The sequence below is a fragment of the Dermacentor albipictus genome, chromosome 1 (assembly GCF_038994185.2).
Source record: "Dermacentor albipictus isolate Rhodes 1998 colony chromosome 1, USDA_Dalb.pri_finalv2, whole genome shotgun sequence".
Lineage (NCBI taxonomy): Eukaryota > Metazoa > Arthropoda > Arachnida > Ixodida > Ixodidae > Dermacentor > Dermacentor albipictus.
In genome coordinates this window covers 157,473,908-157,498,495 of record NC_091821.1, presented here as the reverse complement: position 1 = coordinate 157,498,495, position 24,588 = coordinate 157,473,908, and the positions used below count along the sequence as shown (strand labels likewise).

At 43.4% G+C, this 24,588-nt stretch overlaps 1 protein-coding gene across 5 annotated transcripts in view; it reads left to right on the top strand.

The window, feature by feature from the left end:
* The window catches only part of LOC135916576 (calcium-binding mitochondrial carrier protein SCaMC-2-B-like), a 94,886-nt gene that overhangs the window by 6,866 nt on the left and 63,432 nt on the right, over nucleotides 1-24,588 (top strand). For all 5 annotated transcript variants that reach the window (XR_011509267.1, XM_065450013.1, XM_065450015.1 and 2 more), the window contains exons 5-8: nucleotides 4,046-4,204; nucleotides 5,708-5,854; nucleotides 6,725-6,835; nucleotides 14,840-15,007. Coding sequence is in view for 4 of the 5 variants with exons in the window: in XM_065450013.1 (XP_065306085.1) it covers nucleotides 4,046-4,204; nucleotides 5,708-5,854; nucleotides 6,725-6,835; nucleotides 14,840-15,007 (585 nt within the window). In the remaining variant the exon portion in view is untranslated. The remainder of the gene's footprint in view (nucleotides 1-4,045; nucleotides 4,205-5,707; nucleotides 5,855-6,724; nucleotides 6,836-14,839; nucleotides 15,008-24,588) is intronic.

The window sequence follows — 24,588 nt, the reverse complement described above, 5'->3', positions numbered from 1 at the left end:
GACACACACACACATACCCCTTTCAGTCACGGCATACACTTTTTTGTATGCGACTTTTTTTTTTTGCCATTTCTGTGCAGTGGTTGCAAGGAATAGACCACAAACATTAGGCTTAAGATAAATTGAATATTCTGCTTACTTAAAGTACCTTCATTTCACTTCAGTATGAAACCTATTTCCGCAGACGACCAGTTTGGTGAAGACACTGCCGTGTTTGACGGGAGGTTTGACGTGAAACATTTTCGTAGCAATTGCAAAAGAATTGTTTTGCCTTTCTAGTAATGCCTACAGCCAGTAATTATCATGTGCATGTAATTCAGGTGGGTGATTCAAATCTTTTCATGACAAAACATAGCACAACTGACTTACAATAATTAGATAATAATTTACTCTAATTACGATGACTCATCATAACATGCACAGAGTCATTCTACCACTTTGACTTGCTTTCAATGACGTCTCCAGCACCTTGGCATAAAATTTTGTAAATTTCATACATTTATCAACAGTTGATCATAATTCATGACTGAAGGAGAGGCACACACACACACATGCATGTACACATGTACAAGCACTCACACGAACAAAAAATCTAAGCAGAGCGAGATGCGAGCAATACTAAGTGTCATTTGTGATTATCTAGAAACTATACTTCTTTTTTTCAGCAGTGTAAGCGATGGCACACTAACATACTTGCCACCAGCTTTACTGATGAATGTGAAATTTCACATTGCTATTTGTTGGGCGTGTTGGAAACTGACTTGGAAAGCATATTTAGTGCCAGCAAACAAAGACAGAAGGGAGACGACACCACAATGCGCTAACTTCAGCAACTTTATTTTCAGGAAACACACCTATTTAACCCTTGCACAGTTGCACCACTTCATCCAAATCTTAACCATCCAAAAAAGCCATCTCCTTATCTAACAAGTCAACCGAAGGGGCACTAACACACGTATCACTATTCCGACAGATAGCCTGAGCCTCAATAATCTCTCGCACATCTTTATCTTTGTGCTTCGCAAGAACCCGGCAGGATCCATACACCGGCGCACAGCCGCATTCCTGACAGTGGGTTGATAGATGACCGTATTGCTTATTTTTCACGTTTAGGCTATGTTCCCGTAATCGGTCATTAAGACACCTTTCTGTCTGTCCGTTGTATTTTTTCCCACAGGACAGTGGGAGCTCATAAACAACAGCTTCTATGCAACCCACTGGTGCTTTACAATGATTCGTAGAGCATCCGACAGCAGGCTTACGGTATGGGTCCGTTAATCGTCATATTTTTTGCCAGCTTTTCTGGTGCCGAAGAGACCACTTTTGTGTCCCCCCAGCTAGCCATTTTCTTAAGACTATGTGCCATTCTATGCAGGTAGGGCACTACCGCGACCTTTCCTCTGCGTTCCCTTTGTTGATTTGGCACGTCCTGAATTGTGCTATCTGACCCGCACCTTTTTAGCAGCCCCTCTACGACCGAAACTTGCACTCATTCCGGAAACCCTGCTGCTGATAACCTTCCCGACTGATCCATAAGACTCGTATAGATCTTATGGTGGCAAGATTTCCCTAATGCATTTCCAAAGCATAAGTTGGCAATGCTTCTCTTGACGAGCTTCGAGTGGGCTGACCGATACGGCAACTTATTAGCTCTAGGTTTATGCTCCCAACATGTGTGCCGTTCCATGAACTCGAGTTGAATATCTAAGAAACGCAGCACGTTATCGGTGGGCTCTTCAATCGTGAGAGTAAGTGGGTGGGCTAAAGCCTGCAGAAAAAACTTCGTTAAGCTTGCCTACAGTAAAACATGCGTCTGGTTCGAAAAGGACAAGATAGTCATCAACGTACCTGACAACTTTAACCACCCTGTGCTCCGACAAGGATTGGGACAGGTTTTTGTTATGGTGAGCTAGAAAAATGTCACTTAGTATAGGTGCCAAACATGAACCGATGCAAACCCCCTGCTTTTGAATGAATATGTCGTCATTCCATGCTGCATACGTGGAGTGAAGGTAGAAACTACCTAAGCATATCTAAAAATCCCCGAACGGATAAACCGGCTGCATTTTGAAATGAAACCACGCCATACTCATCTATGCACTCTTCTACGCAAGTTATTGGTTTCTTTTGAGGCAAGGAGTAGTACAAGTCCTTTATGTCAAAGGAGCAGGCTGATAAGCTTTTGTCAGAATTTTCTTTCAGGAAATCTACGATTTCTGCAGAGCTTCTAACTAAAAATGGGTCGTCAATATTAAGAATTCTTAGCTTTTCTTGCGAGAAAAGAAAACTTTTTTTTTTTTTTTGCCAAAACCATTACGAACATAGCCTAAACATGAAAAATAAGCAATACGGTCATCTGTCAACTCACCGTCAGGAATGCGGCTGTGCACCGGTGTATGGATCCTGCCGGGTTCTTGCGAAGTACAAAGATAAAGATGTGCGAGAGATTATTGAGGCTCAGGCTATCTGTGAGAATCGTGATGCATGTGTTAATTCCCCTTCGGTCGACTTGTTAGATAAGGAAACGGCTTTTTTGGATGGTTAAGATTTGGATGAGGTGACGCCACTGTGCATGGGTTAAATAGGTGTGTTTCCTGAAAATAGAGCTGTTGAAGCTAGTGCATTTTGGTGTCGTCTCCCTTCTGTCCTTGTTTGCTGGCGCTAAATATGCTTTCCAAATGAAATTTCACATTCCTGCTTAGTTTTTGCCTCTTTTAGAAACTTAGTCTTATTTAACAGAGGTGGGAAAGTAAAAAGAAAAAAATGCCAGTGCATGTATTTACATGTGTACCCCAAGGTGTCTCATAAATTGTAGAAAGTATCCAGCAGACATGAAATAAATGTAGTTTCTTCTGCTCTGTGCATACTCTCCCAGCGCATGCAATCTTATGCGTAAAGAAAGACGGCGAACATGCTCCACCAATCATGCAGTGAAAGTGCACTAACTGCATATCAGAAGTAGTGTATGAATTCCCACTAAGCTGTAGTAAATTTTACATAGGACCGACAGGACATTTTCTGACTGACTTCCAGGCAATACCAAAACAATGTAACAAGCAGATAATAGTCATTTAGCAGTTCACTGTAAAGAGTCTACTTGCACACCTTTGTTTGACGAGTCTAAATTTCTAAAAAAAAAAGACAGAAACTAAGCAGGAACATGAAATTGCAGAGGCATTATCTGGCTTTACTTGTTCCTCCAATTTTCAGTCTGGAGTGTTTACTATGTTAACATGGTATAAAAGTTTGGTTTTTCAAAATGTGGCTTGTAATTTGTGTCAACTATAGTAATGAGGGTCATAATGAAGCACAATGAGAGGCTTTGAAATAGACATGTGGCCAGTGAAGGATGTTATGGTCACATGGGGTGCACCTGACAGGGATGATGATTAATGTTATTACAGTGGAAAGGCAACGGCACTTTTGTGCATCATCAAACAAGGCATACAAGCTATTATAACTGCATTACAAACATGGAAGAAAGTCTTTACAAGATATGCATGCCATGCATCCATGTCTACCCACTAAGGGCTAGCAGCCATCGTGAGAAGGAATCCACACTCATGTGGTTCTTTGCACATTTGCCAAGTGGAAACTGTTTTATTTTAAGGTGGACGGTATGGTGGCTGAAGAAGTCTTGTATTACTGATTATTAACTACAAAAATATAAGTGAAACTGTTTTTGAATGTGAAACTTCTTTTTTCACTTACCTTGCCTGTTTAATGTAATAATAATAATAGGGTAGGGCTGTAGTTTAGGATCATTCAAGCCACTGCAGAAAAGTTATGCAGATGTTTAGTTATGTATTAACTAATCAGCTCATTGTGTAGTGTATGTTAAGCATGGGAGACCCTGCAAGGAACTGATATGTTGACATTCGTGAAGAGAAGGCTATGGGGGTTTCTGTGTTTTTGGTTTGAGTGATCTTCCTATTAACTGGAACAAGCCCAGCCCTAAGCTACACTTGCTCCTTGTGGTACCTGTTTTTATGTCAGTATGTCTACTGCTGCCCCTCCGGTTTCACCCTCTTGTTTTGTTGGCTAGTTTGTAGATCTTGGGGAAGACTCCTTGGTGCCAGACGACTTCACTGAGGAAGAGATACACACGGGCATGTGGTGGCGCCATTTGGTTGCTGGAGGAGTTGCCGGTGCAGTGTCCCGAACATGTACTGCCCCTCTAGACCGCCTCAAAGTCTTTCTCCAGGTATATAATGAGCACCTCGAACAAATATATATGTCCTTGGTTTAAGTGGAGCTGCTACTAGAAAAATAAAATTCTTTATTATTTACGCTAGAGGTTTTTAAATTCATCCAGTTAGAGAGTTCTTCAAGCAGATTTAAAATATTTCGTTAATTTTTGTCTAGCTATCTTGAGTTATTTCCTATACAATGGCTAAATATAGTGATCTTTGCGGGCACTTTCTTGTGTTATAAATGTTCACAAGAAAGAATCGTGCTATAGTTTATTTAGCTCTTTGTAGACTGCAAAGTGCCAATGTGTATCCGAATAGCATGTACAATGAGTGGAACTACTAAAAAAAAAAATGAGCAGTACACTTTACCTAACTTTTTTCACAATCCCATGAGAATAACCTTGTGCACTTATAAGTGTCCTATACTAAAGAAATTTGGCATACATATTCTTTAAGATATGCAAAATGCTGATATCTACTTAAAATTGCAATATCTCTCAGCAGTGGTCGCAAAAGTACAGGGTTATATTTCATGAGTTTGTGAAAAAATTTGTTAAAGTGTTGTAATTCTTGTTTGCATAGTTCCAGTAATTGTGCATGCTGTTTAGATAGATGTCGGCACGTTGCGGTCTGCAAAGAGCTGCATAAGCACCAGCATGATATCTTTTGTGAAAATTTTATACACAAGAAAGTGCCCACAAAGATCACTATATCTTGCAATTGTATAGGACATAATTCAAGAAATGTAGAAGCTAGACAAAAACTAATAACAGATTCAAAATCTGCTTGAAGAACTCTCTAATTGGCTCAATTTTCCATCCTCTAGTATAAATAACTTTTAAAAACAATTTTTGACTAGCATCCCCCCTTAATGCGGTAATCTTTATTTGCATTCTTTTAGCCTAAAGGTAGCTATGCATCCATAGTTTATTTTAATTTGTATCCACTGATAACATAGGCACATGTGGATTTCGAATATTCTCTGTGGTGTTGGGCTGCTAAGCACGGAATCACAGGATCGAATCCTGGCCACGGCGGCCGCATTTCGATGGGGGTAAATTGCGAAAACAACTGTGTACTTAGATTCAGGTGCACGTTAAAGAACCTAACGTGGCCAAATTTTCGGAGTCCCCCACTATGGCATGCCTCATAAACAGGCCATTGTTTCGAATATTCTGCTTAAGAGCAAGCGTTGTCAGGGACATATGTAATGAAAATGCATTTTAGTATGCACGCTTGCAAACTTCATCTGTACTGATCCTGCTAGTACTTCGAAATTACATGCTGTCTTTGCTCTAAGTTTTCATACCGCTGCTTCTGAGGTGTTCTTGTGTGAAATTGATGACTTCAGCCTGTAGATCTCTACGAAATTTAATTTTTCTGGAAATTTGGCTAAGAAACCTATTCTGCATGTAATGTGCAGTGTTGCTAGCTACACTGTTCTACATTTGCTTTTCTGTAACTATGAGCTAATTAAGCTCTGTTTTCTTCTCCATCTCCATTGTGGTTAACAGGTTCGAGGTACCGAGTTCCAGTCTATCCAACAGTGCTTACGGCACATGTTGCAAGAAGGGGGCGTACAGTCCCTGTGGCGTGGCAATGGCATCAATGTTATCAAGATAGCTCCTGAAAGCGCACTCAAGTTTCTTGCCTACGAAAAGGTTGGCTTGCACATATTTCTGCATGCACTCCTTATGCTTTGTAATTAATGATTTTACTTTACAGCAAGGGCCACATTACAAGGAATTAGGTTACAACTTGCACTTTATGCTTATTGAACAGCTGCAGCAGAATGAACAATGTTAAAGTGAGGTAAAGAAGTTATAACAAATAAGATGTTGGACATATAAAACCTGCTGCATTTACTACCACCACCTCCAACTGCATGAGCAAAAGGACAAACATCCTTGTCAGTTACCAGCATGGCACGTAAGATCATCCTCTTCTGAAGCTGATAAATAGGTACTGGGGCTTGAAGAAAGCCATCCATGCTTTCATACAGTTAGCAAATCTTTTTAATACTTATATCAATTTCTCGGATCACTTCTCTCCTAGTACTGGATCTATGCTTCACCATTGGTCTTAATGCTGAACGTGTGGTAGCTGAGGGGAAAACTGAAGTGTATGTGCCTCATTTGTTAGTTATTGGTGTTCTTTTAAAGATAACCCTTTATACGAAGAGCAATTATCAAAATTTAGCTGTACTTGAATTGAGTTTTATATATAATTTAGGCACACCCTTGCACATTTGCTTGCTCTTAGTTCTTGGTATATCCTGTCCCATTTGTACTTGTAAATAATATTTCGAACTGTTGAATCTACAGATACAGGGTGCCATTGAAACCACAGCTCTGAGACATGCTGAAATGTGGGACAGTCACACACACACGGACTGAATGCTGTGGTTTCATTGGCTTGCTGTGCCCATACATACCAGAGTTTGAGGGGCTAGATGATATGTATCGGTGGTACATGTACTGCCTCAGGTGTATATATAGTGTTTTTTTTTTTTTTATGGTGATGGTATGCAGGCAAAGCGGCTGATCAAGGGCGACTCAAACCGTGATCTGGGTATCTTTGAACGTTTCTTTGCGGGTTCCCTTGCTGGGAGCATCGCCCAAACAAGTATCTACCCTATGGAGGTGAGCAGGCTGCACAATCCAGTTCTCTGTCTACGAGTATTTTTCTGGTGGCTTTGTCAGTTGTGCTTGCATACCTATGTGCTTGTGCGCATGTGTGTGTGCATGTTCACTGCCTCAGTTCCTTAACCAAATGGTTCATAAAAGTGCTCCTTTTGTCTCATTAATATCCTATCTATCCCCCGGTACTAATGCTGGCTTCAACTGTACAAATTTTAGAGAATTAGTATTGCTTACATTCACATATGCAACAGCATTCAATATGGTACAGTAATCCCTCATTATAACGAAATCGCTTCACTCAAAATACAGTCAAACCTCGATATATAGAACAGCGCGGTGATTGAGAGATGGTTTGATATAGCCAGAATTTGCGTCAGAAACTTCTGCAAATCAATCAATCATTCAAGTAAGGGCACAGCATCGTTGTTCAGAGTGCGCGTCCGGTGTTGCCGCACGCAATTGGCCTAGGCCGCACCAACTTCGTCAGCCGTGAGCGCACAGTCAATTTTACCACTAGGCCGCGCCTACTTCGTCAACTGCACGAAGTTGGCGTAGACCCTACGCCAATCGCACGCAGCGCAACCAAACGTGTGCTCCGAACAACGATCCCTGATCGCGCCCCAATCGTGGCGCAGTAAATACTCACTTGAAGCTTCACACAAACTATATTTATTTGACTGAAAGTACTGCAGCAGGGTAGCCTGCTGCTTATTGGCAGCCGCGTGCTTAAAGATGGAGTCTTCAGCATAGTCTAAACGATCCACAAGTGATAGGCCGGTGCCTTCTATTGCGCCGCATTAGCAGCGTAGAAGAGCCAAAGCAGCTACAGCCTCAGTTGAAGTCTGGAGTGGGGCAACATCAGTGCTTGCGGGATCAACCTCGGCAGCGTCTTCGTTTGGCCACTACTTCTGCTGCAATCTCCAAGTCTGTAAATCGAAGTATTTTGAAACACTGTCAATAACAAAGTATGAAGTGGCACCTGCCAAGGGGTCTATGAGTGAGCCCAGTGAGCGCACGCTGCCATGCATCTACTTTCGGGATGTAAACCGCCAGTCCTCACGAGGCTCGGCAGGCACAGAGTGCGGCACCGAGGTGGAGTCTGTGCGGCAAATGCAACGCGTCGTTGACGTTGTCAAACTAGCCAAGCTGCCACATGTGTACGCTGCTACTTTCAAATGGTGCCTTCGACGCGATCGATGTGTGCAGCTGTAGTGTGGAGCTGTCTGCAGTGCCCATCGCGCCACTGCTATCTTCAAGGGTGTTGCGGGACAGCTCACCGCCTGTCAACAGAGCCCACCTAGTCTGGGGTGGCGGAGTTCGATATATCCATTTTATGACCGACCCCATTCGAAATAAAAAAAAATTTAAATGCATGCGATTTTCCAGGTAATATAGAAAGTGTTTGATATTTACAGCAATGGGGCCAACATGGTTTGCACACATGCCACCGCCAGCATTTGCAACTCTCATTCGATATACGCAATAATTGATATATCCATGTTCAATATATCAAGGTTTGACTGTATTGCTTTATTCGAAATTCCTTCTGGCCCCGACCCAAACGCATGCATTTTAAGCCGCATTACTCGAAGTGCACGAAGAGCTTGACCCACTTGGAGCGAAGTGGCGAGCTGAGGCATTGCCGCCGCCGAGCGGCAGCGACCCTTTTGCGCATGCGGTGTCAAATTAACACCGCTGGCGAATTAGTCTCACGCAGGCACAGAACAGGCCACAAAAGTACCAAACCCACGACTGATGACCACCTAGTAACGAGTACCAAGCAAGTGCCGAGTGCTCCCAGCTGCTTACTGCGGAGCAAACGGAAGCTGTCAAATTTCATGGCGCAGCACGCCCGAACCGTTAATCTCGGTCACAATCGCATCGCTGGTGTCCCCCGGGATAGAATCCACACGAAAATAACGTTTTCCTGATGCTTTGCGATGCCAGAAAATCACGATCTCTTGGATGGCTAAAAGTGGCCAAAAGACCGCAGGCAGATTTGCGCCGTAGTATTCCATGGGGTGCGGTCAATTAGCAAACTTTTACCATTATAAAGAGCATTTCTGGCGCTGAAACGTGTTGAAAAGCACAAGTGTCCCTCCGATTGTAAGTGCCATGCTCGACGCAAGGAGCTACGTTAACAAAAATCGGGAAGACGACTTTGTGGAAGCCGGTCTAAAAATTTGCTCACCGTAATTGACCTACATTGCAATGAAACCCCGCCCCTAGCTTCGTTGCATTTTTGATGGTGCAAATCGACGGATAACTTGCCAAAAACATGAAAAATCCGAGCATCACCAGCAGCGAGTCAGGCTGTCAACATGGCAGGTCAGCGCAAGCTGGTGTTTCCCTGATGATTTTCTCGAGCTGGTCATGCTCAATTCGCACCATCCGACTTTAGACAAATAGTCAAAATGCATGGTAGAGTCATTGAATTTTGTTCTAGACATTTATCAATGGTGCGGGCGCGGCTGTGCGTGAACACCGACACTCAAACCATAGAATTAGCACAGTGTTGTAGACAATGGTACGCCGAAAAACTCTCATTTTGCAAATTTCGCTGCTGCACACTTTGGGGAAAAATTGCCCAGTGATCATGCAAAGCCACTACTGCAAAGCTGTAGTTTTCACGATCGCACTGCCTACCCACAATGAGTGGCTAATTGTTTTTTGAGCACAACAAACGCAACCTCAGATTCGAGTCATAAAGGTTCATGCGGGTTCTTGAAACCCTTGAAAACCCTTGAATTTGAAAAGATTATTTTCAAGGCCTTGAAGTCTTGGAATTTTCACAGATCCTTGAAAATGCTTGAATTTTTTAAATTTTTATTTCTAATAAACTTTCAGTGATTGTATTTGATAAAATTTTAACCCACCTGAATGCCCGCTGCGATTTTGTTAAAAATAGGGTGTAAATTTCGTACAAAGTCAAGTAATTGCACGTGCCTAGCGGACACTCGTGAACATCTGGCCACAGTGACGCTGGCTTATCCACCGTTTCCTCTCACCCATTTCCTGTGTTACTTTCCAGTTGAGTAGAGAAATGGCCGCCAGTGTGTGCGCATTTGCACGGTCGAATCGTGACATTTTGCGCCTGTTTAGCGCTTGCGTGTGCGGTTGTATCGCACATTTTGTGCACATGTAATGTTTATGCATGCGTGTACGGTTCCATCGTGACATTTTGTGCGCGCATAGTGCTCATATGTGTATGTGCAGTTGTATTGCGAGATTTAGTGCACATGTTGTGCTTGGGTGTGCGTGTATGGTGGTATCGTGACATTTTGTGCATCTGCAGCGTAGTGCGTGCCAGTAAACATGCGTGCCAACAATGCCCGAAAAATGCAAATTTTGGAGGTCGTAGCTGAACAACGACAACTACCGAGAGTGGCTTGCGCCGGACATGTCAAATCCACACAAGGCAAAATGCAAAGTTTGCTGTAAGTGTTTCGACATCACTGCCATGGGGGAGGCGGCACTAAAAAGCCACCTAAAAAGTGCAATGCATAGATAGCACATGCAAGCCACCGGGAGTAGCTGCATGATAAGGACCTTCCTGACTATATCTTAATGTCAAGTGAATGAACCACAGCCAGCGCCATTGCATTCGTCAAGCTTGATGGATGCGTGCAAGAAGCATGAACTTGTGATGGACACAGAAATTCTGTGGACATTGAAGGTTAAAACATCGCACTATTGATATCATTCGTCATCACAAGTAAATTAATTGTTTAAGAGGATGTTTCCATACAGTGAGGTGGCACAATCTTTCACTTACGGAGAGCAGAAGTGCTCGTATATCGCATGCCATGGTTTGAGGCCATTCTTTCTTGCCTCTCTGCAGTGGGAGATAGAGAACAGTGACTACTATGTTGTCTTGTTTGACAAGTCTCTGAATCAGAATTGCCAGCAAAAGCAAATGGACGTTCATCTAAGGTACCGGGATGCATCTCAGTCGGTCACCGTAGGCTACTTCACATCTGTGTTTATGGGCCATGCCAGGGCTGAAGACCTGCAATACAAACTGCTTGGTGCTTTAGAACCACTTCTGTTACATACAATAGTGCAAGTATCAATGGACGGACCCAATGTGAATCTCAATGCATGCAGAGTCCTGCAGGAGTACCTACAGAAGAACTATCGGGTGAGGTGCTTAGACTTAGACAGCTGTAGCTTGCACACTGTGCATAATGCCTACTAGGCAGGTCTTACAGCAAGCAAATGGAGCTTGGAAATTTTGTTCTCAAATGTGAGTAGGCTGTTTTTTGATGCACCTGCCCAGAGAGAATAGTTTGTAGCTGTCACCGGACAAACTCTGTTTCCTCTCAAGTTCTGTGCACATCGGTGGATTAAGAACGTCCCAGTGATAGAGTGGGTTCTGCTTCTCTGGCCTGACGTCAAAGAGTATGGGAAGTAGCAAGGAGCAAAGAAGTGAACCTTCCCAAGTGTGCTTCTTTTCAGAATGTTTGTGACTTTTGCTGCGACCCACTAGTGGTAGCAAAGCTCAAGTTTGCACTTGCTATTGCGATGACCCTCCAGCCATTTCTGACACACTTTCAGACAGATAAGCCAGTTAGGTTCTTTTTGGCAAAGGGCTTGAGAATATTGTCAGAAAACTGCTAAGAAAGTTTCTCAAGTCTTCTGTTCTCTGTTCATCAGTGGGAATCGCTGGCCTCCTGAAGATTGACTTTGAAGATTTAAACAGCCATATGCCACTCGAGAAGATAGATGTTGGCCACATAGCCGAGCAGCTTCTTAAAAGCCACAAAGTAAGTGTGAAAGCTGCATTTATGGGGATGCGCGACTCTGATATGTTGTTTTCCCGCACAGCTCCCATCTCCTGTAATCCGGCTTCACCGCGTGGATTGGTGCCAGCGGCAGTCGGTCTTTTCGATGCGCAGTACGAGAGATGGCGCGATTGTTGACCTGAAAACGCCACCTAACAGCAGGGTTATTTTGGCGCAAAAAGGAGAAGGCTCTTCCTCTTTGGCTCGGGGTCGACAAGCAGCACGGACGTTCTGCACACGCGTCTATCCATGCTTCTGTGAGACAGTGTCGTGAGGCCTACCCCGGAATGGACGAATACGATCGTTCGAACGCACCTATGTTCGCGTAACCGTACACGTGAACGACCAGGCCTTGGTGTCCAACGTGGGGTGAACATATTCGCTCATTATACGATCGCGGTGAGTCTGAATTCCGCGATTTGTCACCCGCCCATCGGCATGTTTTGTGGATAGCAACTCGGCTAGCAGGCATTAGTCTATGAAAGGTGCAATAAATGCCTTTGTGATTGTTTGTACTACTGTGTTGTCGTTCCTTTGTCCGAAGAGCACGGGTGAGAATCCCACACATTTGCATTTCGCATGCAGTGCAAGCAGTTTTTTCTAAGTGTCACAAAAAAGATCCTGGAGAAGAGCCCCCTGCGATATCCCATTGTGAGAGGCCTCTCTTCACTAGGCCCCAGGCAGATGTCATCGAAGCCGGATGAGTGTCTGGAAGGCTTAAAGAAAGTTCTGGATGCACTCATTTCAGCAGAGAGAATCTATGAGCATTCAAGGGATATTGCGCTTGCAACAGTTCATTGGACTGCTATAGGAGTGCAAACATGAGTTGCAGCTATTTGAAAGGAGCTCACATACACTTGACAAGTTTTTTCGTAAACTTTTAAAGGTTGGCTCGGCCTATGCGGAGCTTTGGAGGGTTGTAAAACTGCTGCTTACACTTAGTCATGGCCAAGCAAGTATAGAGAGGATTCAGTGTGAATCGCCAGGTTTCAGTAGAGAACATGAAAGAAGTGGCTCACATTTCGCAGTGCATTATCTGTGATGCTGTACATGTAGCAGGTGGCATTTTCAATGTGCCCATCACAAAGTAATTAAGAGCATCTTGGCTTCTGCGAGGAACCAATACCATGCCTTTTTGGAAACACAGAAAAAGCAGGAGTGTGAAGATGCAAAACGGAGAAAGAAACGTTGCATTGATGAAGAGATTGAAGCTCTCAGAATGAAGAAAAAGAAACTATAAGCCGCTGTTGCAGAATTGACTGCTTCAACAGACTCGTATGCAGAAAAAGCAGCGGCAACCAGTGTCCTGACTTGCATCATGAAGTCAAACAGCGTAAGGAAGACGGTCTAGAGCAAGCAGCAGGAGATCTTGTACATCAACATAAAAATTCAAGAGAAGCAAAATGAGGCCACCTAAGGACTGAGTCAGTGCTTGCTTGGTTGATCTTCTTTAGCGAATAAATGTTTCGATCTTCTAACACACTGAAAGTGGTCATCCGTGTAACTCTAACAAACAATGATGAGAAGTGGTCGAAAAAGGAAATATCGCTGGAGCCATCGTTTTGTCTGAAGACAAGTTTCTTTGTTAAAACGTTGGCTCCAGCGACAATCCCCTTCAGTGAATTCTCATCATTTCAAGCCTCTGGCTACCGCTGAACATCTGTCTTATTTGGATTTCTAACAGGGAATGTGGTCCTTGGAAATCCACACACAGGGCCTTGAAAGTCCTTGAAAACCCTTGAATTTTTGTCATATACACCAGCATGAGCCATGCCATTTGCGGCACTTTCCAGTGTAGTACTCTCGTACGCTTCCGTAAACTCCGCACCTCCCTAGAAAAGCGGCCACTGCCTTCCCCTCCTCATTAGCTGTCCAGTCTGCAAGCCGTTTGGAAGCCAGTCACTCCTCTCCCTCGCCTTCATGTCAACTCTTCGCCTCCTTGCTGCCAGTTTCGACGTCGCTGCTCCTTAGAAGGTCGCCAACTGCTTTGTGCATGCCGGCTTTTCCTGCACCGTCGTCATCGACCCTGACGATAACCAGCCTGATGATGACCAGACTTGTAGCGATCTGTACGAGGCTGTTCGTAACATTGCTGGCCAAGAGATAGAAGGCGATTTCAAGACATTCGCATTGGCTGACGGTGCTGCTCCCGTGGTCGCCCCAGCGATGGATGCGGAGATAATTGACACTGTTGGTGGCCCTGACGAGGACGAATTGCCAGTGGACAAAGAGCCACGTGAAATGCCAACTATGGTGCAGACGCAGGAGTACCTCCACCTGCTGTGAAGTAAGGTTGAATGCATGGGCGGCGACCACGGCCTCGTGCAATGCTTGGTGAAATTAGAGCATGAGTTGTTCGTGCCTGGTAAGAACTTGAAACAGCCAAAGCTGACTGTCTTTTTTGCACCTGAATAAAGTTTTGCTTCACTGAATACATTGTATTTTGACTTCCTTGTAGTTGTGGCACAATTAAAGCTTCCTAATATTAAATTTTTGTCTGAATTTTGCTGGTATAATCTATACATAAGTAAAAACAACTGTCTATTTTTGGAAAATGTGCAGGCAGGGTAAAAAAACTTATGGGATGCAGTATTTCAGTAACAAGCTGAATCTTTCCTCAGCCTGGGTATACAGGCTGGATTTAAAATCTGCTAGTATGTGTACTAGTATACGTGACAAACCTAGTGTTGTGCTGTTTAATCGTCCCTATGATCGCTATGATTCCACTGTCATTCACAACAGTTTTGTAATTATATTTATCAGCATAAAGTAGTAATCTCAGTTCTGCTAAAGCTTGTTTATAAGAAATAGTCTAAACAGAAACTAATGAAATTTGTCACTAGCTTCATATTATTTTGTCTTAGGTAGAGTAAGAGCATGTCTTAGATGCAACCCAGCTATAAATAGTGCTTAGAATGACAAACCATGGTAATTTTATTCCTGCTTTTTCTTGTAATAACTACTAGTTAACAGTTTAGTACACTTTTTAATTTTCGTAGCTTGCATTTTTATAGGGGCTGAACTTAATTCCTTGCAAACCTGTGGAAACAAATGCTCAAGGCTCAGTAAATGAAATAATGTATAACCTAAGCTTTTTTTGGTTTTTGCTTTCATATTTTGTCACATTTTTTTTTTTTTCAAACTGTACATTACTTTCTTCACATTATCCACAGTATTGTATCATGCCTGTCACATTACCTTTTTTTTTATGACAATGCAGGTGCTGAAAACCCGTTTGGCATTACGCAAGACTGGCCAGTACAAGGGAATAGTAGATGCAGCCTGCCAAATCTACCAGAAAGAAGGCTTCCGCAGCTTCTACAAGGGCTACCTACCAAACCTCCTTGGCATCATTCCCTACGCTGGCATTGACCTTGCCATCTATGAGGTGCTTTTGTTTTTGAGCTAGCATCCCTTGTTAACTTGTAAAGTAGTATGTATGGAGGCTGGGCTGTCTGAAACAAAAGGGGGGTGGGGGGTGGAGAAGTATGTTAACCAGGGTAAGTATGTTAACCAGGGTGCCAAACCAGACTAAAGGAAAAATTTTGGCCAGTGTGTTTGACATGAAGCTTAGCAAAACATTAACAAATACAAGAACAACAGTCGCTGCTTTATAAACATATAGGGTGATACTAACAATCAAGAAGTACTGATACATTACATTAAATTAAAAATGCTGGCTTTTACATTCCATAGCCGCTTATTTCTAGTAACATGCCCATCTAGCAACATGTTGCTGAATTGCAAGATGCATCAGCTAGACAAATAGAAACACACTGCATATGTAAGCCGAAAAATGTATCGGTACCTTGGCTAGGATACCTGCCCTTCTAAACTCGGCTGTGAAAGCTGGGCTCTGCAGCTTTAATAATCAAGAGTTGGTGATGGATCATTTGAAATTCAGATAAGAGAAATAACAGGTGCGTCTGAACTATACATTTTCAAATTTTTTGTATATAAAATAGCAATGTTACTTGATACGTCAAAACCAAGCTAACTTTTTTAATGCTCGCCTTTATTTCAGCAGGAAAAAACATTTTCGATAATGTCCAGAACATGACCTGTACAATTGCACGACCTTAAAACTTTGAAAGAGTGTGAGAAAAAGAAAAACAATTACCATATTTACTTTATTCTAACGCACACTCAATTGTAACGTGCACCCATTTTCCATGACCTAAAAAAAGTCCTTTACAGTAACGCGCACCTCATTATTTCATACAGAGACACAATTTTTTCTCATTTGGAAAAGCAAAGATTTACTCACAATGCACGAAGGTTGTGATAAATAAATAAAGTCGCAGTTTTGCCCGAAAGGTGAAGCATCAATTACGATAGCAAATTAGTAGACAGCTATACGAAAAGTAAGGATAGTAGGTTTATTGGCCATTTAAACATTCGCTAACTAAATTAACAAGGATAGTATTACATGCATGCAAGCAAACATGAACACGACTCACTTAATGACCGCAGAAACTCTTCATCAAAATGCTGGAGTGAGGAAATCGCTTCAATGCAAATGAAGCGACGAGAACACAGCGCAGTGCACCTAGATGCGTAGACTCTGTTTCTATTGCAGATTGCTTTTAAGATACGGGCCACGTGGCCATGTTATACGTAGCAGCCGCCTGTGTAGAACACCTCTCCTGTTTGCACCAGTCCCGCATGCAAGTTTCAGGAACTCTAAACGCCCGTAATGTGACCCGATTTCCGGCTGTCTCCGCACACGTGATTGCTTTCCTTTTAATATTGGCATTGTGATGAACTCGGCATGTTTTGCAGTTGGCACTTCCATGCTGATAGAGCAAACGCAGAAAACGGCAAGACCAGGAAGGCGGACAGTGCACTAACCTAAGCGAAAGGAGGCATTGCCTGAGCACACGTACGACAGCGCATGGAGGAAGCTATGGCAGCTAGGCTCGAAGCGCGTACGAGGTGGCCATCTTGAAATGCTGATGGCGATATGGTAACTCAGATTTAGACTCGCACTCTATTCTAACGTGCATGCAATTTTTCGACCCACCTTATCGGAAAAAAAGTGCTCGTTAGATTTGAGTAAAAACGGTATTTGCGCCATCACACTTACACATAAAGAACATTGTAAAATAAAATGAAATACTTTCAATTTTTTGCATATTGCAAAAGAGCACCTGTTTTCCTTCTGTAGTGCTGTAGTTAGCTTTTTAGTCCATGGAACAAGCAGCAGTCATCACGAAACCTGATGCTTGCATGCCATGACAAAATAAAAAGGTCCGGGGGGGGGGGGGCATTGTGCTTCAATGTTCATTACTTTCTTTTGTATTGAAAACAAAAATTATGCATTATGTTACAGCAAAAAAAAAATACTGGTGACAGGAGATGAACCTGGGGCAATTTTAGGGACATTGGAGGTGATCACTTTCTTCATTTCTGTGTCTTGCATCTCTCTACATCTTGAATTTTCTCAAATTTTGCTGCCATGATTTAATTAAGCAGCACAGAAGAGATGCAGAGTAGTATATGTTCACAAAGCAGTAAAGTATGTACAGAAAGAATCCGAAATGAAAATCATTATTTATAAGGCATGGTAAAAAGTTGTTAGAAAAGGCACATTTTGGGGGCTTTTAATTCAAAAGCCAATTTTCTTTCTGCTGTGGCTCCGTCGGTAACTTCATTTTATTTTGTTTTGCAATGTTCTCTATGTATGGCATAAAGTGTGAAGGCATAGAAAATTGATTTTCTTGAAACATAGAATGTCAAGTGCTTGCATAAGCAACGTTGGAAAAGTAAGCTCGCTTCCAAGATATATAGACCAATCTCACTTTATAACAAATATCTTATTGAAAACAAGAAATAATCAAGATGCATATCTGATTGCCATTATCTGAGCACATCTAACTACTGAAACAAGTGTGCCATGGAGCATGCATACCAGAAAACGTGTTGTAAAAGTAATTCGGTTGAACCTTGCAATAACAAAATTGGCAGGCAAGCCGAAAAAAATTTGCTTTCACGACAATTTTGTTGGTGTGAAATGAGACAGCACAGATAGGTAATGCGTCGCAGAACAATACTTTACATTGGAATCTTCATAAACTGAAATTGCTTAAACGGAACTGCCTTCCTCATGGTTGGTTGGTTGGTTTTGTATTCATGCAAGCGTATTTGACTTTACCTCTCAGTAAATGGAACTCCTGATAAACGGAACCAATTTCCCTGGTCCCTTGAGGTTTTGTTTAAAGAGAATCCACTGTATTGTCAAAGTTCTGTTAGCCTACTTTGGCAAGCTTGATCGAGGATACAGAACCGCATTGCTGACAGTACATAGTGTGCCATATGTGTCGATCAGCAGTGGCAGCACTTCCATGGAGCAGTATTCTTGGGTCACTTGCTTTCAGAGATACGATCACTTGTGAGATTTTTTTTATGTAACTCGGCACTTGACGCAGAGCAACACCACTCCACGCACGCAGCAGCATTTCTACAGCGCACGCTGTCAACCAGCTGTCGACGCATCCGATACTGAGCGCGGAATTTATCTTATTTCATGTACCCAAAGGCAATCTAACTATATTAACTTACATCTGGCGCCAAATCCACATGTGATGCCTGTTGGTTGGCACCAAAACTAGCGTTCTTGAGGTAAGAGATGGGTATTCCTGGATGATCGCTTAATCACAGCCCGATATGTGGCACTCCATGCTGCGACCACCATCTCAAGGGCCATAAAGAAGTCTGTGTCAGTGGGATGTCGATTTCCTTGTTCTTGTTGCATTTTTCTCGCCAAGGTGCGCATTATGCATTGCACTACGCATTACATGTGCAAGAACTGTTGTCACATGTTGGTAGTAACAAGCGTGCCGCTTGAAATTGGCAATCAACAAACAAGATGGAGGCCATGCGGTCAAATATGATGCTGTTTTTATGTTCGCTTTGGTTCAAATTTTAATATTCTGAATTTTTCAAGCATATTTTGAACGAATATAAAATTTAAGACGAGTACAATCAATTTTTTTCAGTTTTGGTTAGCAAGTAGTACTGCCATTAACATGGCTCATGGCCTAGGCAAGCCAAAGAAGGCTTCATTCACTCACTGTCGCGGAGCAATTTTTTAGACCTGCGCAATTATCCAAACATCTATGCAGCACCATCGCCTGCCACCTTCTTTGTTGAACTAACATTCTCTGTTTAACTAATGTATATCGGCAATCAATCGCCGTACAGCATATTGCTCGATTTTCTAGATGTGATCCACGCTCACAATGTCGGAAAAAAATGGCGGCTGTTAAGAAAGTCTGCGCAGATTGATCCCCGTACTCGTGCTTTCATTGGCAAGATAGTTTCTCAGCTTTCTGAGAGCTGTACAGTCGTTGCGAATGGATCTATGTCAACTAGGCACCACATTGCAATGTTGGTTTTTGACACCACATGAAGCAGCACTGGTTAGGTGTAATAGCCTAGGCAGCGCGGCCATAACAGAAATTCGCTGCTGGTGGTCGTAAAAAATTTGCCACTCATCAAGTAGCGTCTTTGGGGATCAGCCCTGCGATCATGTGCATGACTAAGGATCACAGAAGCAGCATTCACATCCATGGGTAACAAGCCAACAATGATGACAGGCATGCCTACCATGTTCATTTGTCGGTGTACTGGACAGATGGGGTTACGCTTGCATGTAACTGGACAGCACTGAGCTATGAGGGTGAATCAGAAAGTGTTTGCCCCTATTTTTATTAGCCAAAATATGGTAAATACAAATATATGTACTATTCTATGTACCTTAAACTGTTCTTCCACATAGTCCCTGCACCCATAGTTTCATACAATAATTACTGGAGGGAACTCTGGCACTAGTGTCTATGGGAGCTGCACTGAGAACAGTTGTACCAGCCTGGGAATTATGGGAAGTACATGAATTTGCCTAAACTTCGTCTTTTTGGCTTCAAACAGCCTTATGACTTTGTAAACTCGTCATTTTTAACAATCTACTGCGTAATAAATAATATAAACATCATTAAAATTGTCCGACGGCAGGATTCGAACACAGGAACTCTAGCACAGAAGCCTGATATTGAAAACATTAAGCCATGCACGCATGTCTCGACAAGCGAATGAAACGCCCTTATGAATTTATCGCAGGCATGCCAGTGCCTTGAGATGCTTGGTGCATTTCGATTTGGCCACCTGGACAAGCTCAATCGTTGCAATTATAATAGCAATTGTGCGTGTTCGAGGTGTCTTCTGCACTTCAAAGAGTATAGATTACGCTGAAATTTATAATAAGATTTATATTGCGTAATACACAAAGCCACACGAACGTGTGAATCCACATGCACAAAGATCAGACAAATCCATGTACTTCCCATCATTCCCTTGTTGATACGACTGCAGCGCCAGAGTTCCCTCTAGTAATTATTGTATGAAACTCTATGCCTGCACCGGTTCAGACCATTTGTCCCATCGCAGCACTAAATTTGAGATTTCCCTGCGCCATGTCGTCGTCAGACAGCGATGCCCGCGGCCTTCCCGAACGCTCATTATCATGCAAGTCTTCATGGCCTTTTGTGAACTCGAAACTGTTGCGAGTGTTGCGAAACTGTTGCGAGTGCGAGGAGTGTAGAATCCCCATGACAATGTGTTCCTGTTATCATTTTGCTATTTTATAAGTAGTCTACAAAGATTATTCCTCATGAATCCTAAAAGACAGTCGCCATCACTTTCCCGGCTGACACAACAGTGTTTGCCTTTTTTGGAGCACCTTCATCAGGCCCAGTCCATTGCTTTGACCGCTGCTTACACTCTGGAGTGTAATAATATATGCACGGCTCGTCAACTGTCACTAATCGACACCAAAAGCCCTGCGGATTGGGATCAAGCATCGATAAACACTGCTTTGAGATGGCTGCCCTCATGCGCCTTTGGTTGATCATCGGCAGTCGTGGCACCCAACGTGCAGACTTTCTTCATCTGCAATTTCTTATGAAGAATATTGTGAACTCTCCCTGCCAAGACGCCTACAATTCCAGCTATCTCACATACCTTGACTAAGCGGTCTTCCATGACAATTCCATGAATTTTCTATACCATTTCTGGCATGGTGACCTCCACAGGACGCCCAGGACGTGCTTCATCTTGCATTGAAGTAGGGCCGCGTTCGAATTCATTTATCCACTAGTAAATGGTCTTCAGTGATGGTGCAGAAGTCTCCGTGAACTTCGCTCAACTCGGCTTTAATTTGGGCAGCCATCCAGTGTTTCAAGGCAAAGAACTTGCAGCTGTCACCATCCGAGCCAGAGCCCCTGAGACTGCAGAGGAAACGGCAATTGCTCTGGCAATAACAACTTGCCCTGAAGTAGCAGTAATACTAACAGACTCCCAAGCAACAGCTCGCAACTGACGAGGCTACATGTGTCATCCACTACTACTACTGTCTCATTAACTCAAACAGGCTTTGCATCATTTAGTTTCCAACATGGTGTTAGATCTGCATGTTTTTCAATGCATTAGCATTCTTTGGGTGCATCACACTTTCACAGGGCTATCTATCAAGTATCCATGTATGTTTGTATCTAACCGTCTTCCCGCCTACCTGGGTCACTGGGTAGTCCATGGTCGTATGATTAGTGCATCGGGCTGCTGCGCTGAGATAGCAGGGTTCCAAACCAACCATCGAATCAACTTGGCTCACTGATTTATGTGGCAATGTGTACAAGGGTTCCACTCTTCAAGGAACGCTGACATGAGCCACTGTAGATGCAAGACTGGGTAATGCCCCTGTCACACGGGCACCCCCAAACTCCTTTTAACTCCGTCGTTTTTATCTCAGGGGAAGTGCCTGTGGTGTCACACAGTCGCCCTTTCGCTGAGGGAGTTTAATGAAGCTTTTGGTCAAGGGAGATCTCCCTTGGCTGCTGAAAGGAGTACTCTCATGCCCATACTTGTTGTAAAACTGATAGTTTAATTATTGTTTGCATTAATATAATGTTGCGTGTGTTTAGAACCTTTTTATTGAATTAACCCTTTGATGGTCGATTTTTTTCACCATATGCGACCGCCCAGGGTCGATTTCTTTTATTGCAGATTCCAATTCTTCTTAGGGACTTATTTCAAAAAAAAATTTACTGCAATTTTTCTAGGGTGACCGTAAAGTGAGAAAAAAATATTTTGCGTTGGTATATATATATACTCTTCATTCATAAATAATAACAATAAAAAAGGAAATAAACTTATAAAGATTATAAATTTGATGCATCTTTATACACATAGTTCAAGGCCTTAAAAATGCACACACGAGAATGTTTTGCACGACTCAAATGTTCCTGCTCTTGCATTAATATGTACATCCACAGCATAATCGAACTACGCAGATACGCGCACTCAAGAAATAAGTGTGGTTCTGTGCCCTTCAAAAAACCATGTGTGACAAACTTCCGCTAATCTTAATCTTATTGCCAACCAGAGGCAATTAGTTTTCGCGAGTGTCAAAAAAAAAGCAATGGAAATGCATGCACGGCGGCATACTTCCTATACGCACCCCTGTGAGCACTAAACGAGCGAGAAAGAGGCAGTCGCCCTTTGAGCAATTAGTAACTAGTTAGCCATCAGTTTTGCAAGCGCAAGAAACCGACACCGCTCGCGGAACAAAACCCGAACTGCCGCCCGCGCGCGCGTCCACCAATGCGCCAGCAGTAGTATATAGAGGCGCGGGAGCAAACTAGCTCTAAAACAAACCATGCAACGAAAACAAAGAGAGGGAGGCGCACGAAAAAAATTCCCAGAAAAGGTTAGGAAATTGGCGCGCTTTTTAAACGTACAGACGGCGCTGTAAATATACGGCATCGACTATTTTGGGACTTGTTCGTGGCGCCGTATATTTACGTCATTGACCCTCAGAGGGTTAAACAAAAGTTCAAGGCTAATTCAGCAACAGTTATGCTTGCTGCTGCAAAATGCTCTAGACGTTGACCACGTGGCGCCATGTTTCTCTAGTCTTTCTGGGCGTTTGCATGAACCCGACAGAATCGGGTCAAGTTGGCTTCTCGGGCTGGAATATCCCTATCAAGTTCATGTCAATGCCAGCCGGTTGGACTGAACAAGCGTCGAGTCGTGCTGAGTCAGCTCGACTGCATGGTGTAGGTTGACCCAGCTTGACCCGTTTGCAGCATGCATGTACATGCTGACGGGTGTGGCCTGCCAGCGCCGAAACTTGGGAATGCATCGCGATTTATGCACCGCTAGTGGGAATGGTATCAGGACAAGGCCAAGACAAGGCGCCATGTAGTGCAACCTCATCGTAGCGATAAAATCCTTGAAATATAGCCTTGAAATGCAGATGGCAGCAGGAACTGCAAGCCCAGTTGGAACGTGTCGATGTTTTGGCTCAACTTTGGGGGCTTCGTTGTCCTTACTCGTTTAAAGCAAGTTCATGTAAACAGGGTTGCATCGGGCTTGGTCAGCCCAATTCCTGACTCAACCCACTCGCATCGGGTTCATGTAAACATAGCCTGTGCCATGCTAGTCGTGCAGTGGTTGGTGTGGTCACTCATGACTGAGAGAGAGAGAGAGAAACAACTTTATTTGCCACTGCAGGGTAGGAAGTTAGGGCAGGTAGGCCTAGTGTGGCTCCCACGTGGGGGCGACGGCTTTGGCCCACAAAACGAGTGCCACCGGCACAGTAGACAACATAAAAGTAAAGCTCACGAGGTTGCCGTGTACAATATGTTGCGTTTTAGTATAGTTTGCTACAGTTCGGGTAGCAGAACGCAGAGCTTACTTGCCACGCTATGGTGGCTAGCCACGCCACAAAGGTAAACACAGATAAGCACAGGGTGGCTAGCATCGCTGTCAACACCACCATGTTTAGCGACCGCACTTTCATTTTTAATAATCTATATGGCTTTCGCATCAAATATATCGAATACTATTTTTATGAAAGGCGCATTAATTATAATATCTACGAGCGTAATTAGAAGTTCCATTCTTGTACTTGTACAAAAACCAAACACCGCAGAATGGGCATCTGGCGGCTACGTTTAAAAACTTGTTATTGGCCCTGTGACATGACCAGAACTTCCTTGAGGTTGAACTCCCTTAGGAAGTCTCGCACTCCCTTATCCTAAAGGAGTTCGTGGGTGCCCATGTTACACTGGTATAGGCCCTGCTGTTCCAAGAAACTCTTTGATGCCACTTTGGACCACTGGGTATTTTCCACTCGGTCTGTGCTGGTCTCCAATGAACCTCTTTTATGCCAACTTGGGTCACTGGGTATGTGCGAGTAGGTGTGTGTCATTCTTCAATTAATGTCTTTGACGTCAATTTGGGCAACTAGGTATGTGCCACTGGCAATGCACCGCTCTGCAATGACAAAAAAGATCCCTTAACTTTCTTAAAGGCTGAGCGAAATTGAACCCACGTCACAAAGGTTCCTCAAGGACAGCCACCCGATGCATCAGCAGGCCGCGCCACAAATGCACTGAGTATGTGCTGCTTTTCAATTAATGTTTTTCACGGCAACTCTTTAGCGAGCTGCACCGTGAATATATTGTGTATGTACCGCTCTTTAATGAACCTCTAGCCAACTGGGGTAACTGAGCATTGTAGGATCTGGTTGTCGTCGCCTCGAAGTCTAGCGTTAACTAAGGGTCACTCTCTAGTCAACGCCGCTGATGCATATTGTAATGTAGCTGACCGATGCTACCGGGGCATCACATGGAGGCTAAGTGGGCCCACGCCATCACCCATGCCTTCTTGACGAGGGTTGCTTCTTTCATGAAGAGTATGAGGTCAAGAGGTTGAAGAAATCGAGCAGGGGGTTTATTTAGATAGGAGAGGTAAACTTATTTACAAAACAAGGTGTACTTGTACTGGCTGGAGCACTGAGCCCCGTACATCGTTCTCGTAGCATGAGCTACACGTCAGAGCAGACATGTTTTTTGGTGAGCACATCAGGACACGTCAGCACACTCCAGCATGACTGAAGCACTCCAGAGG